Source organism: Podarcis erhardii, assembly GCF_964252035.2.
Source record: "Podarcis erhardii genome assembly, chromosome: 2".
Lineage (NCBI taxonomy): Eukaryota > Metazoa > Chordata > Lepidosauria > Squamata > Lacertidae > Podarcis > Podarcis erhardii.
This window is the reverse complement of record NC_138498.1, coordinates 34,856,553-34,873,090: the sequence shown is the minus strand read 5'-3', so window position 1 is coordinate 34,873,090 and position 16,538 is coordinate 34,856,553. Positions and strand designations below refer to the sequence as shown.

General features: G+C 45.1%; 2 protein-coding genes across 8 annotated transcripts in view; one reads left to right on the top strand and one right to left on the bottom strand.

Annotated features, from left to right (window-relative positions):
• USH1G (USH1 protein network component sans) overlaps nt 1-11,751 on the top strand; it is a 32,467-nt gene extending 20,716 nt beyond the window's left edge. For 4 of the 7 annotated variants that reach the window (XM_081850826.1, XM_081850828.1, XM_081850827.1 and 1 more), the window contains 2 exons: nt 7,344-8,576; nt 9,889-11,751. In XM_081850826.1, the coding sequence (XP_081706952.1) occupies nt 7,344-8,576; nt 9,889-9,892 (1,237 nt within the window). In that variant the 3' untranslated portion in view covers nt 9,893-11,751. Of the gene's footprint in view, nt 1-6,399; nt 7,217-7,343; nt 8,655-9,888 lie in introns of those variants that run through there. The other 3 variants (XM_081850830.1, XM_081850829.1, XR_014153615.1) reach the window with 3 other exon arrangements.
• OTOP2 (otopetrin 2) overlaps nt 1-16,538 on the bottom strand; it is a 43,355-nt gene that overhangs the window by 16,485 nt on the left and 10,332 nt on the right. The window lies entirely within an intron of this gene.

Genomic DNA, 16,538 nt, shown 5'->3' with positions numbered 1-16,538 from the left:
AGAGGCAGAAGTCTTTTAAAAATTTAGACAGACGCCACTGCCAAGATCATTTCCCTGTCTGGTTACTCATGGCAATAATTGATCCTTGCCCAGAATCTGAGTTAATTCTATTTGAAGTCAGGACATCAGTAATTTGCAAGGCAATATTTTTAATTACTGAGTAGTGATCATGAGGATTGTTGACTTAAAGAAAGGAGTGAGATTTAGTTTACCAAATGTTGTAAAGACACTTGAGCCTCTATACTCAGTCTTGCTAACTTCTGCCCACTGAAAAAAATCCCTGCAGTGGAGGATAGAGATGGACACTTACTCCCCACTTAAAGATTACATGTTTCCAAATGCAGGGGTACCTTAGTTTAAGAACAGCTCTGTTTACGAACTATTCAGTATATGAACTCCACAAAACCGGAATTAGTGTTCCGGTTAGTGAACTTTACCTCTGTCTACGAACGAAGGCCAAATGGTGGAAGGGCCGGTGGCGGGAGGCCTCATTAGGGAAAGCGCACCTCAGTTTAAGAACAGCTTTGGTTTAAGAATGGACTTTCGGAACGGATTAAGTTCGTAAATTGAGGTACCACTGTACTAGCCTGTTATGTCCCCTTCCCTCTCAGATTTCTGCCTGTTCCAGGAAGGCAGTTCATGAGAAGGCTGACATGCAAGGAGACAGATGAGCACAGAATGTCAGAGATTTGTTTTTTTGTTTATAAAGTTCCAAAAATGTGTTGGAAGTGAGTGAATGTGCTGGCTAGAGCAGTTAAAAATAAAATCCACAGTGGCCCAGTGATCTGTACATCTTGCAGACGCTTCAAGAGAACTTAGTGGTTCCCTTTAATGTAGTTGTAGCATCCTTCTCTGTATTTATTTTACATTTAGATGCTGTGATCCTGTACATTTACAAGTGTCAAGGAGCAGAAATTCAACAAAGGCCTTTTTACCCTGTCATGATAGCATCACAAGGCTGGGAAAAGCTACAACCTTAGTATTCCTGCCTATCACGTGTCTGTTTAAGGCATAGAATCCATGGCGACAAAAAATGGCAATCCTAAATACCTGTGATTACTCATAAATATTATGTATGCAAATAGTGAGGGCCTGATTTATAGCTGTTGCATCACTATATGTGGCAACAAATGGATGGGGCTGAGGTTTACAGAAGATAAAAAGAGGCTGCTCAATGTAGGCCACTTGTTGGGTTAACAAAAGCAGGCGTTCTCAAACTATCTGCTCCCTAGGACCCATTTGGAACAGGCGAAAATTACTGAAGCACACCCATCACAAAATGGTGGCAGATGGATGCAGACTTCGGCATAAGCAGCTAGCCGTTGCTGACATCACCTTCTAGTTACACCTAATCCATCTTTTGAAATGGCCTACTTCTTTGCCACAGCAATTTCCTTGCGTCAATGAGTTCCATAGCTCTGCTTACTACAGACATTTGCTCTGGAGGTATGGTGTACCTCAGCCTTCCCATTTTAGGCGGAATTTGCTAATCCAGAGGCTCCTAATTAGAGAACTTCATTTTTTTCTTTTATATTTTTATCATCCCAACTCTGCATGCCTCTCAAAGTATTTTTGCTCCTCTCCTGTGATTTATTTTCCCTTTCTTTCACACTGAACTTGGACTCAACTGCCATTTCACTTGGTCCTTTAAAAACAGCTTTCTTCATTTCTATTCATAAATACACACAGCGCTTTTTTCTGGGTACCTCCTTTCCCCCCAAATGTTAAAAGTGTGGCACTTGCTGTAACAACTTCACGGTCAGTACCGACAACGTCTTCTATTTTTTTAAAAAAGCCGTGCATACATACATACATAATTTGATTTGTATGCTACCCTTCCACAGTTCAAACTATGCTCAAGGCAGCTTAAAACAGAAAAGAATACATACCTACAACATATCAAAAGTAGTTATAAATAATAAATAAAGCATTAAAAATTACAAAACCCAAACCAAACAATTCCCACATGAATCACAAAAAACGTAAATAAAGCTGCAAAAAACCAACAACAACAACCCCCCTTAACAAAACATCCCAGTCCGAGTCCCCTCCAGATATACTAGTCCCAGTTTGTTCATTACTACTGCTAACAGCAGCAGCAGCAACAGCAGCAGCAGCAACAACCACCACCTTTTGTCTGACTTTTTAATTTCCTCCATCACCTTCCCTGGTCCTGTCTCCTCAGAGAAAGGGGGACATTTCTTTCCTCCGCTCCTTCCCACCCCCCACCCTGTCTCCAGCCATGTTTTCTCACCATGTAAGCAGTTGCCTGAGGGACGTGGGTGGCGCTGTGGGTTAAACCACAGAGCCTAGGACTTGCTGATCAGAAGGTCGGCGGTTCGAATCCCCGTGACAGGGTGAGCTTCCGTTGCTCGGTCCCTGCTCCTGCCAACTTAGCAGTTCGAAAGCACCTCAAACTGCAAGTAGATAAATAGGTACCGCTCTGGCGGGAAGGTAAACGGCGTTTCCATGCGCTGCTTTGGTTCACCAGAAGCGGTTTAGTCACGCTGGCCACATGACCCAGAAGCTGTACGCCGGCTCCCTCGGCCAGTAAAGCGAGATGAGCACCGTAACCCCAGAGTCGGCCACAACTGGACATAATGATCAGTGGTCCCTTTAACTTTTAAGCAGTTGGCTGATACTGCCATTGGTCCAACCAAAAGGGTATGGCGTGGCCAAGAAGCAGGGAAGGCAAGTGAGGAGGGAGCAGTGGGCAGACTGTGGCATTGAGGCCCATCTGAAAGCATCCCAAGGCCCACTGGTGGGTCCCGGCCCACTCTTTGAGAAACAGTTATCTATAGGGTATTTTGGTGGCATTTTTTTTTTTTTTTAAGGGAAGCGCTGTAAGTGCTTGGAAGCGGCAATATGTCACAATTAAGCAAACATCACAGCCAATTAGATTATTATTAACTGTGATTAAGCTTGGGCTCACATTAATTGGAGCTTGATGCAACCTTACCCCTTCCCATGCACTTCCCCCAATGCCAGATGGGAAATGTTCCACTTAGCAAAGGGACTTCCCCCTGGTTACTGGTTCTTGCTGATTCCTGCTTCTGGTGGTTTTGTAACTGCCACCAGTCATTGCACTTAATTATGTTTTTCCTGCCTGGGTGTTGTTAGCAGGGATTACTGAATTTCCCATAATGGATGATCTGGTATCAGTCAAGTGGGAAGGAGGCTTTTGGACAGGCCTCTTCCTCTCCCTGCATCACATGGCTACTTGGTCTCTCGCGTTCCTTGTAGCCCCGCTCACGCACCCTGTCCCACATAAAGATGGTGTTCAGCTGTGTTGCGGAAGCACTTCACATCATACCAGACAAAGGAGGCGGCCGTGCAGCGAGGTTACAGAAATCCTATGCTGGAGCGGAATGGAAAGCACACCAATCTGGCACTTGGCACTGAAACTTGACCTACTCATGGAGTATGTTTGCAGTATGAGAGCCCTTCCAGTGTGGGAATCAAGCAGTCCCGGAGCCAGGGCTGGCCCAAGTGTGGTGTAGTGGTTAAGAGCGGTAGACTCGTAATCTGGTGAACTGGGTTCGCTTCCCCGCTCCTCCACATGCAGCTGCTGGGTGACCTTGGGCTAGTCACACTTCTTTGAAGTCTCTCAGCCCCACTCACCTCACAGAGTGTTTGTTGTGGGGGAGGAAGGGAAAGGAGAATGTTAGCCACTTTGAGACTCCTTTGGGTAGTGATAAAGTGGGATATCAAATCCAAACTCTTCTTCTTCTTCAAGTCGTCTTGCTGCCTGAGGCAGACAAGATGGCGTCCCTCCACATTCCAAGCGCAGAAATCAGTTGGAATGGCAGTGGAATCTGATATCAACACTGGGGATGCAACAGCTTTCTCCACTGTATCTGAGGCACCAGGCCACAGTAGCGTGCAGGACAAGCAGTGTGGCAACAGAAGGGAATGGCAGAAGGGATGTGTGTTCAAGAGGAACATTTGAGGGCTGCTCCCTGAGGCGGTCACCCCACTCTGCCTAATGCCCTGCCTGGAGCTGCCAGCATCCCCCATCTGCCTCGAGTTCTAATCCACACCTCACCATTTTAATGTAAAGACCCTTCTCAAACATTGGCTCTTCAAGAAGTCATTTTCATTGAAACAAATTTCCAGAGTGAGTCTGTTGCAACCAAAAAAGGAGAGTATTGTGGCAAATTAAATACTAAACATCCTATTTAGTAGTAGTAGTAGCAGCAGCAGCAGCAGTAGTTTTAAGCTTATGCTATAAAAATATGGTTAATCTTTCAAGGTTCCACAAGACTCTTCACTGATTTTCAAGGCCCAAATTGAAGAAGGAACAAACCAACCAACCAACCCCTTACAACCTGCCTCAAGAAATCATCCAGCAGCAGCAGAAGCTGCTATCCAGACTGAGGCCTACCTTTTATCAGGTGGCGGCAGGTCACACTGGGCACTAGATTTTAAAGTACCATTTAAAGAGCAACAAGCTGTCAATTGTGTCATGAGACTAGCCACTATTTGGGAGGTAGGTTCCAATGGGATTTTTCCTGCTTCAGGCACTAACATGCCTTGGGCTGGGTAAGCAAGTGGGTGAATGTAAGAGAGGACAATATGAGGCATGCTGCTTCTTTCCAGCCCGGATACTCTATGGTTTAGCGGTTAAATTTGTATTGCAATTTTCAATAATGAGGGGCTGCAGTACAATGCGGTGCAAGGAACGGTTGTATTGTACTTCGCAGCTCCCATCTTGAAAGGACTGGATAAATTAATGGAAGGTAAAGCTATTAACGTCTACTAGCCATGATGGCTATGCTCTGCCTCCATGGTCACAGGAAGCAATGGGAGGACAGAGTACCCTCATGCCCCGATCCTCCTTGCTTGTTTCCCATTGGTGTCTGGTTGGCCACTGTGGGGACAGAATGCCATTGGCAGCTGGGTGGCCCATTGGCTTACTCTAGCAGGATTCTTATGTCAAGTTCCAGCTCAGGGCAGTGAAAAAATGCTTGGTGTGAAGTGGATCTAAATAGTTTTGCTTAACGTTTCTGTCGCTAAGCTTTAGTGAATTCGCATTCCAACCAAAGGTTACGAGGGAAGCAACCGTCACCCACTTTTCCCTCAGCCCCGCCAAGCTGGGACATTCCGATGAGACATGTTGAAATTTCCTGCATTGACAACAAGAATCTTTGATATAGCTGCATTTTCCTGCCCTGGACCTGCACTCGATACTGCTTTGTATCGGTGTGAAATAGATTGCTTTATTGGGAAACAAGCAGCATTTCTCGCTTGCAGGGAGAAAACAATAGGGTCTGATTCCGCTTTTCCGGCTGCTTGCAAGCCTCCACGCCCAATTCCAACGCACATGTCTTCATTCAGAACAAACATAAACAATGCCGCACACGCCCTGAGCTCCCAGCCGGCTCCAGCATTTACAGTTTCTGTGTCTCTTTAAGCAATCTCCATCAATAATTCACCCCTCTTGCAATTCATCAAATATTCATCTTTTCCCTGAGTTCCCCACTACCGATAGGCCAGTATCAAGGTGAAGGGATGAGGGCAGGCTGGCGAAGGAGTCGCAGCGAACCTGTTGCCAGCTCCTGGATGGTACTCATTTACCCAGGGCCACAAAGCAAAAGGAAACCTGTTCCAGCGTTCTGCTGCCAGACAACTTCATCCTCCCACCTCCTGTCGCTGCTTGCTGGGCCTGGCTGGTTAGATAGGTTTCGCTCTATGTGGGAAACGCAACAGAGAGCTTATCTGGAGTTGGGTGGCTTAGAAATCTTGTATCGGTCACTCCAGCATATCATTAAAATAGGGAGAAGGCACTCCACTAAGCAACACTGCTCTTTTAAAAACGTGTCTTTTGCTTTTGCCTATGTAGTTAACAAGCACCACTCAAAACAACAACAACACTCAGCTTTATATATTATATATGTATGCTGCCTTTACCCCAGAGAGCGAGGCAGAACACATGTTTTGCAAGTAGACTAGAGAACTGTACTGATGGGCAGCCATAAAAATGTAAAATATTAATGGGAAAAGGCAGTGTGCAGGGTACTACCTTCCCCTCCATTTTAAGCGTCACAACAACCTTGTGAGGTGGGATGCATGCGTATATAATTTAATTTGTATGCCACCTTTCCACAGTTCAAGCCACGTTCAAGGCAGCTTACAACACAAAAGAAACTTAACTGCAATGTAACAAAAATAGTCATAAACAATAAATAAAACATCATAACTGATAACAATTTAATTTTATTTTTTTAAACTCAACATAACCAAGGCTTATCCATTAAAGCTCTGTATCCAAGCATTGTTTTTCTTTGCCCCAGAGTTTTCCATATGAAGACCCAGTATTGACAGTTGTGCTGATTGAGCACTAAAGAGCAGTTTTTTGGATACAGAGATTTCAAGTGCTGGCCTATGCCTGGAAAGAGTGGGGCAAAAGTGTGCATAAGCCCTAAGAAGTAGTATGATTGGTTCAAAGTCACCTAGGTAGGTTAAAGGTGAGTGGGAATTTGAACCTAGGTCTCCTTGGTCTTACTGATGATAAAGTTGGCGGTGCAGGGGACATGCATGACAGCTGGATTTCCTTGAGGGAAAGGGCAGGACATAAAATAAAATAAAATGTTGTTTGCAGGACTGAGTCTTGGTGTGCATACTAGGGCAGCTTTTAGCATGCCTGGTTATACTAGCCTCCCATTGTGCCGACTTTGCTGGGGAAAGGTTTGACCTGATTATAAGCTCGGTGCTAGTGAAGACTGTGGTTCTGGAGGTGGACTCACCTTTGCTCCCTTGTGAAATGTGCTCCTGGCTAACTTGTCCTGGATTTCTGGAGAAGATAACCAAGGGCATTTGAGCAGGCGTGAGTGGGTAGGGAGGAGCTGCTTTAATTTGTGCAATACCTCTAGCGTATTTGAAAAGCAGGGATTCGTTTCACCTCATGCCCACACAAAAAAGGTCGAGAGAGTGCACAATGTCATACTTCAGTGTCAGTGCTGCTTGCCACCTTTGCCAATCCCCAAACTTCAAATATACCCTCTCTCACTCTGAGGAAAAGAAGAAGACTGAACAAGCACAGCAGGTCTGAAGTTAAGCTTTAAAAAAGGTCAATAATGCATTGTGGAGAAGGGTGGAAAGAGATCTGTTGACAGGAGATGAAGGGAAGTTTATTGGGTATAATTCTGCTTGTGTGGATTTCCTCCTCCAAAAAATGCTCCAGAATTACTGTGATTGATTAACACGAGGGCCACAGGTAAGGTAAACGCCAGAATAAGAATGTGTAAACTGATTTGATACATTTCACAAGTCCTAAGCAACATCTACTCATTAGGTATACAGGCTTCCTTGATCACTAACTTATTTGTTTCCTGTAATTATAGGGGTGACCCAGACAAATGTGATATCTGGGGGAACACGCCTCTTCATCTGTCAGCAGCCAATGGTCATCTCAATTGCCTCTCCTTCCTGGTGTCTTTTGGGGCCAACATCTGGTGTTTGGACAATGACTACCACACTCCACTGGACATGGCAGCCATGAAGGGCCACATGGAGTGTGTGCGTTATTTGGACTCCATTGCTGCCAAGCAGAGTGGCCTCAACCCCAAGCTGGTGAGCAAGCTGAAGGACAAGGCCTTCAAGGACGCAGAGAAGCGGATTAAGGACTGTGTAAAGATGCAGAAGAAGCACCACGAGAGGATGGAGAAGCGGTACAAGAAGGAAATGTCTGACCACTCGGACACTATGAGTTTTTCCAGCTACTCCAGCAGCACTCTGAGCAGGAGGTTCCAGCACATGTCTATGATGACTTCCTTGCCATATTCTCAGGCCACCATACACGGCACAGCCAAGGGCAAGACCAAAATCCAGAAGAAGCTGGAGAAGAAGAAGCAAGTGGATGGCACCTTCAAAATCTACGAGGATGGGAGGAAAAGTGTGAGGTCCTTGTCTGGTTTGCAGCTGGGCAACGACGTCATGTTTGTGAAACAAGGCACCTATGTTAGCCCAAAGGACTGGACCCGGCGCAACGTTAGGGACATGTTTATGACGGACGAAGATACCGTCTCCCGTGCCATAAGTGACCCAGGTTTGCACATGGACTCGGCCCATTCTGAGGTCAGCACTGATTCTGGTCACGACTCTTTATTCAATCGACCTGGACTTGGCACGATGGTTTTCCGGAGGAACTATGTCAGTAGCGGACTGTTTGGAATTGGCCAGGATGACCCCAGCATGCTGGGAGAGGACAGGATGGGTGTTAAACTTCACAACCGCCTGCAGCGCTCGCCAAGTCTCAATGACAGCATCGGCAGTGCCAACAGCCTGCAGGAGAGGAATGTGGAGGAGCTGCCGTGGGATGAGGTGGAGCTGGGCCTGGATGATGATATCGAACCCGAGACGAGCCCTCTGGAGACCTTTCTGGCTTCCTTGCATATGTCTGAGTTTATTTCAATCCTCAAGAAGGAGAAGATTGACCTAGAAGCTCTTATGCTGTGTTCGGACAATGATCTGAAAAGCATCAACATTCCACTGGGGCCCCGGAAAAAGATGCTGGATGCTTGCAAGAGGAGGAGACAGACTATGGAGAACCCTGTAGTCATAGAAGACACTGAGCTGTAAGCAATTGAGCCCCTCCTTTCACACTCATGGAATGCACACAGGTCTTCAGCATGCGATGCGCATAGCATAGAATGGTACTTCTTACGTACATTCATATTATGTATTTGAATAACAGGAATTCTCCGATAGATCAGGGTGCTAGGAGAATGTCTGCTTAGCGTACGGCAGAAAATTGCCAGCGGAAAGAACTTGACTTAACTGACAAAAATGAATTTATACAAATGTTTCAATATTTGCAAGCTGGGTACACAAGATGCCTTGAGGTAATGTCTTAAATCAGATTCTTTTTGCTACCTAGATTAAGGTAGTGTTGGTATCAATATAATTTTTACCCAGTGAAATGAACACTAAAGTGCTGCCATTAAAGCCACTGGAAGCCATTTTTAAGCAGTCTTGGCCAAACAACCAGACAAAAGTTGAGCTTCTAGGGACAGACCTTGGGCTACTCCATACCCTTACAGGACAGGTCTTCTTATGGACTTTTGGGCTCATGCCATCTGATCAGCAAACTCACAAGCACAGTACTGGCAAAGCCACCTCCTGCTGCTTCAGATGTTGCATTGCATGACCCTCTGCTAAAGGAGCGTGTTGTGTGGTGGTGGAGAGACTTCCCTCTGGCTGTTGCTTACTGGTCCATAGCCCCATACTATTTGTACCTGTCCAACAGCTAGTTCGGGCCTGTTGGCAGCTTTAAAGCAGGCATGAGAAACTCACAGCCCTTCAGATGCTAGACTACAGCTCCCATAATTCTTGTACATTAGATTGTGTTGGCTGAGGCTCATGGGACTCAGCATCTGGAAGGCCAGAGTTTCCCCACCATCCCTTAAAAGGCAAAAATAGTATTCAGGTGGTTGGTCTGAAGAAAAGATAGATCTGGCTTTGTAAACAGACTCTCATTTACTTAATCAGTGGCTGCCGTCTGATAATATATTTCTTATGTGACAGCATGGGAGCCTTCAATTAATCATAGTGTTGGCATTAAAAACCTGTGCCACTTCTTGGTAAACCGCAAGCCTGTTATCCCATTCTTGTTCCTAGCCTTAAGTGGTTATTTGTAAAGCAGGTCTGAAGACTTAAGTACGCTTCTTTACTTGTTGCAAAGAATAGAGGACAGGAACTGCAATCTCCTAGGCAGCTTTGAGGAACATTTTGTGGAATGCTGGATTTACAGTGGGCTTCTCATAGAGACCAGTAATATTTTTGTTGCTTCATGCTTTTGTATCAGTGATGACTCCGTAGCCCTGTGAAGCTCAGTAATTGTACCTTAATGTCCTTTTACGTTAACAAAATTTCTTTTCTCCGTTGCAGATAGCTGTTTTTAAGGAACAAGAAATGAACAGAAAAACAAAACCCCAGTTCTAAGTTGCCAGAAAACATCTCCCAGTGATCCTAACAGTGGGAAATAATGAACACCATAATAAAAGGCCCAATTCTAACCACCTCTCAGCTTCCTTTCTCTGCTTTCCTGCCTGCAGACTTTTGCCAGACAATAGCCTCTTGCTTAAGAGCATTTTGGAGACATGAGTTGCACTACACTAATCTAACCATGCAGTCTTATACATGTCTACTCAGAAGTAAGCCCCATCAAGTCCAACAGGACTTACAGGGCCTGTGGCGCTCCAGCTGTTGTCAAACACTTTCCCCCACCACAGGTTTTCCAGGCCTATCCTATATGTACAGCGACGGATGAAGGAGCTTCATTTGAACCAAACCTTCACGACTCTGTGATTACCACCACCAAGATTTGCAATGTCAGTGGAGTCCCACCAGTATTGTAACTTTGGCTATCACATGGTGAAGCCACCATGCTTCAAAGCAAATCTCAGGGGCGAGTTGAGCAGGAGCTCACCTGCATTTCCTGCTCTGAGAACTCTAGGGAAATTGCTCTTATTCCAAGTAACTTTGCACAGTTCTGACTGCATGACTTGGAGTGGGAGGCAAATGTATGGAAATAGGCATGGGTGGAATTAGTTTATTTTTTATGCCTGCCTTGTCTTTATGTCTGCTGCTTTCACTTACTGTGACTGGAACGAACACACATACACACATTGTCTCAAGCCTCTTTTTCCCACAAGGTTTATATTTTTGCTAATGGATGGGCTGGTCTGTGTTATAGAACTTCTCCTGGTGATGCTTCTTCATCAGTTTTGCAAAGGCTTTGTTGCAACATTTTAAATAAAGGTAAAGCAAGCTAAGCCATACCAGTGGGATTGGTGAAGAAAACTCCACTGACAAAATATAGGGGCAGACCTTTCAGCACTGGACAGCTTATTGCCATGTGTAAACATAGGGTCCCTCCACTCATAGAATTGTAGAGGGTCAGCTACTCCAACCCCCTAGGAATGCAGGATCCTGCCCACAGCCCCCCCCCCCCCCCGTGCCACTGTCATTTGACAGCAGTTAAGAGCATCTGATCACATTTGCATGTGGTTTGAATCCAAAGGACCAATACTGGGCAAATTTAAACTGTGTTAAACTGAATTTTAGCCAAGCTCTTTGTTTATATTAGCCATTAAACGAACAACCTAAACTTGGTTGCAATTCTCAAGCCTACTTTTATTCAGTAGGATTTCTCTGGAGCAAGTGTTGTGTGGTTTGAGATCATGGAGAGAAACTGTTTCCCTTTCTCCACTTTACATGACTCTCTTGTGCCCGACCATATCTACAGTGTATATCTTTCAGGCTGCAATCTTATGTGTACTTGGCAGTAAGCCTGACTGAACATCAGTGGGTGGAATCCAATGTTGTGCAAACTTTCTCTTGCACAATGGGCCTTCACTGCTTCCGTCTCTCTCTCCTGTGAACACCCAAATTTTGCTCTGGATAGGGAATCCCCACCATCCAGAACACATATTCTGAGGTGTGAAGAGGGCTGGGAGAGGGAGAAGGTGAAGTCCTATTGCATGAGCAGAAGTTAATTTTACAATCCAACAGGGACTCATTTCTGAGTAAATATGCATAAAATTGGGCTGCAGTTTGGAAATGTTTGTGCATTTACAGTACATCTCCTATCTTCTGTGGATGTTTGGTATGTTTTGTATTCCTTGTATGTATGTATGTATGTATGTATATCCAACCTGTAAAAGGACCCTGTTGTTTACCGCTTATTTATTATACCATGTGCATACTATTCCCTGCCACTGCCTGATTACAATATTTTTAATAAAAAGAACCTGGCGTAGTTTGTCTTTCATGATTGTAATTTAGAAGAGGAGGTTGCTTCCAGGTACGTTTCCTGCAGGTATATTTTAAATGCAAATTGCATCATTTGGGACTAGAACAAGGGCAGTATTTTAGTATAGCCAGATCCCAGTAATTCCAGTTTTTGGCCAAAATGAAGCCCACTGACTCAGTTCCTGCTCTGTTTCCAAGCCAGAGAGACCATTGCATCACTCATTCCAGAAGCCCCATTTCTCATAGGTAGTAGCTCTACTGAGATGGAGCAATAGGTGCTCTGGGATGCATTCACAGATGGAGCACAACACTGCTGAAGAAAGCAAGAGATTGCAGCAGCTGCAGCTTCCTGAAATGCTGATTCTCACAATCATTTTTAAGGTGCACCTAGATAGTGGATTTGATTTGTTGCAGACAGCAAAAATGTAGTGATCACCAGAACTTCCATAGGGTTGTGTAGGTCCCAGTGTTCAGCTGATATTGAGTTTCATTGCTATGCAATGAAGGTGAGGAAGTTGAATCCTTGTTCACCATATAATCTCACTGTGGGTCATTTCATTAAGGTTAAGGTGCATTTTCCAGAAGTGTATGCTCAATACTGGGGGCCCAGCAAACAGCCTTGTGACAGCTTTGACATTGGCCCAGTTCACAGCTAATGCTAAACTTGTTTCTCTAATGTTTGGGTTGCAGTCCAGCTGTTCTTGCCTTGTGCCTTTGCAGACTGGTGAGCATCTGGGGTGAGGTGGCCAAGCACACCTGGCTTAAGGAAGGTGTGACACTGCAGCTGAGCACGTTCCCAGAACATAACAGCTGGTGAATCGGGACGCTTATTGGTACAAGGCACTGCATGACAGATCAGTGTACTCCACATGACAACTTGTGAAGCCACATCAGTAGAACTCTTCAACAGATGATAATAGGAACTAGGCTTTCCAGGAAATAAAATGTAGGCTATGGGACAAAGAAATACAGTCTGCACAGTCTGTGGCTATTCTATGTAAACATATAACAAACACAGTGAGTGAACACTCACAACTGCAGTCGTCTTGCGTGTCTCTCTGTTTTTTCACACCACCAGACCAGTAGTATAGCCAGCCGGTCTTGAAATAGCTCTCTGTAGTAGAGTCCTGGCTTTCACCTTGTTTGCTCCTAAACCACTCCCCGTTAATGGACTATAGAATTGGTAGTGCGATTGCACCCTCTGCTGGAAAAGAAGCACCAGAAGCATCTGACAACAATTCTGCAAAAGCACGCCCTGTCATGCTTTCTTTATCTAGGCCGGCCAGCAGCCTAGGCGTGCTCTTTCGGTGTGACTGGGGGGGGGGTGGCGAAAGAGGTGCAATAGGAGTGCCAGCCATTTGGGATGTTTTCAGAACTTGCAAATTAAACATGAAGGCGTTTTGTATGCTCCAGGGCATCTCTCCCCCCCCCCGCCCCCCACTCTCTGTATGTGCAATAGATCTACTGGCTCTGCTTGGAGAATGCTGATAAAGGAATTACTGTACTGGAATCTACCTTCCTTTCTGACAGGTGTGGCTTTTTTCTTGCTGCTGATCTCAAAGATATAAAGTGCAATTGCATGCATTCCTACTCCTATAGGACTGACTACCAGGGAAGTGTGCACAGCATGGGCAGTTGATGCAGTGCCCTTCAGATATTGTCCGACACCGGGCTAAATAGCCATTCCTCAAGAGATATACAGTAAAAGGAGAGCATGGTGGCAGTGGCGTAGCGTGGGGGGTGCAGGGGGGGCCGGCCGCACCGGGCGCAACATCTGGGGGTTAGGGTTAGGGGTAGGGTTAGGGGGCGCAAATCCACGGGTTAGGGGGCGCAAATTACTTGCCTTGCCCCGGGTGCTGACAACCCACGCTACGCCACTGCATGGTGGACGTATAAAAGCACAGTCTTAAGACATTTTGCTGCCTGCAGCAAAAGAAAAGAGGGCATTCTGAGTTAAACGAAGCTTTATCAATTTAATTTCTACTATATAAATGACACAAATCCTGTTAGGTCTCTTAAAATGGCAGTGCCTTAATGTTTGGAAGTGTAACATATTAAATGAAGGTGCAATGATGAATATAATTTACACACACACACACACTCATATATATATGTGTGTGTATACAGTTCTTAGATTTCCCAGACTGTGCGGACAGCCCTTAACCTTTTGCAAAACTCAGACCGAAGCCTTGTGTCCCTGACAACCTCTTTACTCCATTCCAGGATTTGTTTCATGACACGATGATTGACATTTGTTCCTCCCTCCCTCTCTCAGCCCATACCACGCAAAATGGAGTGAAACCAATACTAAGCAGTTACTTAGCAGGAGTGTCTTCAGCTGTGGAAGCATCTGAGATCTTAACTGACAGGCTAGCATAATGAGGGGGTGTGAGGCAAAAAGAAGCTGCGCCCATTGCAGGCGGCATTTGGAAACTTGTGGAGGTAGGTTTGTGTTTGCTGCTGTGAGTCAAAGCCTGCCATCTAAGGGGGCGACAGACCTTGCTGCAGAATTTTGAGCAGCTCTGCAAGAACGGCAGTTCTGCTATTGAGCTGCTTGAACACTGGTGGCCCATTGGTAATTGTCCATTTCACATGATACGGGGAGAGGTGAAGAGGACACATTGACCATGTATTCCAAGTTTAAAGATATGCAGGTGCAGTCCACTGGTGCTGAGAAACACCCATTTTACAACTTGATTTTAAGATTGTTTTATGCTACTTTCCTAGGGTCTCCAGCTGTCCTCAAGCACAGTATATCCTTTTTCTTTTGGTTAAAAGATAAGGCTGTAGCCCCTTTGCTATCTGGTCAATGCAAACGCCCCTGTTCTCCTTCCTCAAAAGAAAAAGATTAGACAGCCTTCCCCCACCTGGTACCTTCCCAGTGTTATTAGACTACAACTCCCATTAACCAGAAGCCTGTATGGCCCATGGTTAGGAATGATGAGTCCTGTAGTCCAAAGCATCTGGAAGGTGTCTGGTTGGGAAAGGCGAAACCAGGGCAATAGGGGCCAGCACCTGCAAGGTGCTGCAGAGTGCCTTCACTTTAAACTTGTTCAGCCATTGATGAAGTTGCTGAACTACAATTCTCATTATTCCTGACCTCCAGCTATGCTGGCTGGGCTAATGAGAATTGGAATTTTTTTTAGGGGAGGGATTGGTCTGGATGGCCCCTTTGGATACTTCCCACGCTCATGTTTTTTGTTTGTTTTTTAAGGCTGGGGTCTGGAAAATAGGGCGGGGGGCCTGCACAACTGGTCAAACCTGCCACAGAGATCTGGCTTTGTTAGATAAAATAGTTGGCCAAGTAGCTTTCATTTTGTTAAAGAGATTATTCCAGAAAGCAGGGCTCTTCTGGAAGGAGAGAGCCTTTGGGGAATCGGGACATAGGTGACTCAAGTCTTTTGTGATGAAGGCTTTGCAGGGTTAGCTTTTGAAAGAAAACAGGCAGAAGGTCAGAGAGCTATCGTCCTGATCCTAGCTGGAGACAATATATGCAAGAACAGAGGAATCTTGGGCTGGTGTTCTGCTTTTGCTTGGTGACACTCACATGCCGAAACAGGCTCCTTGGCTGCTGCTGCTGAAAGGAAGCACAGCTGTTAGGTCAGCCAGGCAGGGCCACCGCCACACGTGCTGATTTGCATGCCCATTATTTATGGCTGTAGCAAATGCATTCTGGAGAGGCATCTTGTGAAACCAGCACACAGGCCAGTGGAGGTTTCACCCCTTCCAACACGCTTAAGTATTTTGCCTCCAAGGCAGAAACTGCTTCAGACTGTGAGTGCCCTTTAATTGGTTCTTTTCATAACAACAAGAAAACAACTGTCCTTTCCTACAGGCAAAACGTCCTATTCCTTCTTCAGCATTTCCATATAGGCCTTTTGTCGCCTTGGTAAAGTAGTCTCATGGATTTAAAACTATGACTGCTTCTTATGACACTTATGACACCAGCCAATCTACTTTACAATCCCCACCCTCTCTGTGTGTTCTTATATTATGGGTGAGGGTTACCCAAGACTACCCCATGGGTCTACTCAGATCCAAATCCCTCCCACCAGAATATGCAACTGTATGGCATGCTGGCTATGGAGGTTAAAACTGTTAAAAATGACGACACCAGGAAATAAGATACCAGGCTGGTTTCTAAACACAGTATTTTTCTGGGAAACTACCTGGTATCTTGTTTGAGAAAACAGTACTCTTGATTTCAAGCTCTTTCCAGATAAGTCTCCTTTCATAGCTGCACAATGGCAAGAAAGTTTAATTCTATTTCCTGATTGTAAAGGCAAGATATTCTCTCTCTCAATGTATACAGCAGGTTAGCCTGTACAATTGTCTCGTATGCAAACCATACATTTAAAGCACATGGTTTCCTCCAAAGAATCTTGGTAGAAGTTCTGTACTCCCCACAGAGCTGCAATTCCCATCTTTCTTAACAAACTACAGTTCCCAGGATTCTTTGGGGGGACGGGACACACCACATGCTTTAAATTGCACTGCATAGATGTGATTTGCTCTGGAGTAAGATGGAAGAAATTGAACTGAATCAGAATTTTAGTTTCAAATTTAAAAGCTGACTAGTTTCCCCAGGAGAAGTATATTCAAAACATGGTGGGAAATGTAGAACTCTGCTTATCAAATAATTTTCTCTTGCACCCACCAATTTTGTCTTTCTTACTGCAAAAGCAGGTCCAGTCATTTCTCTTTGTGGCCTCCCATATATCAGAAAGAACTCTATCCATATAGAGTGAGGTAACAAAAAGTAGTGTAAATATTTTCTGCTCCCC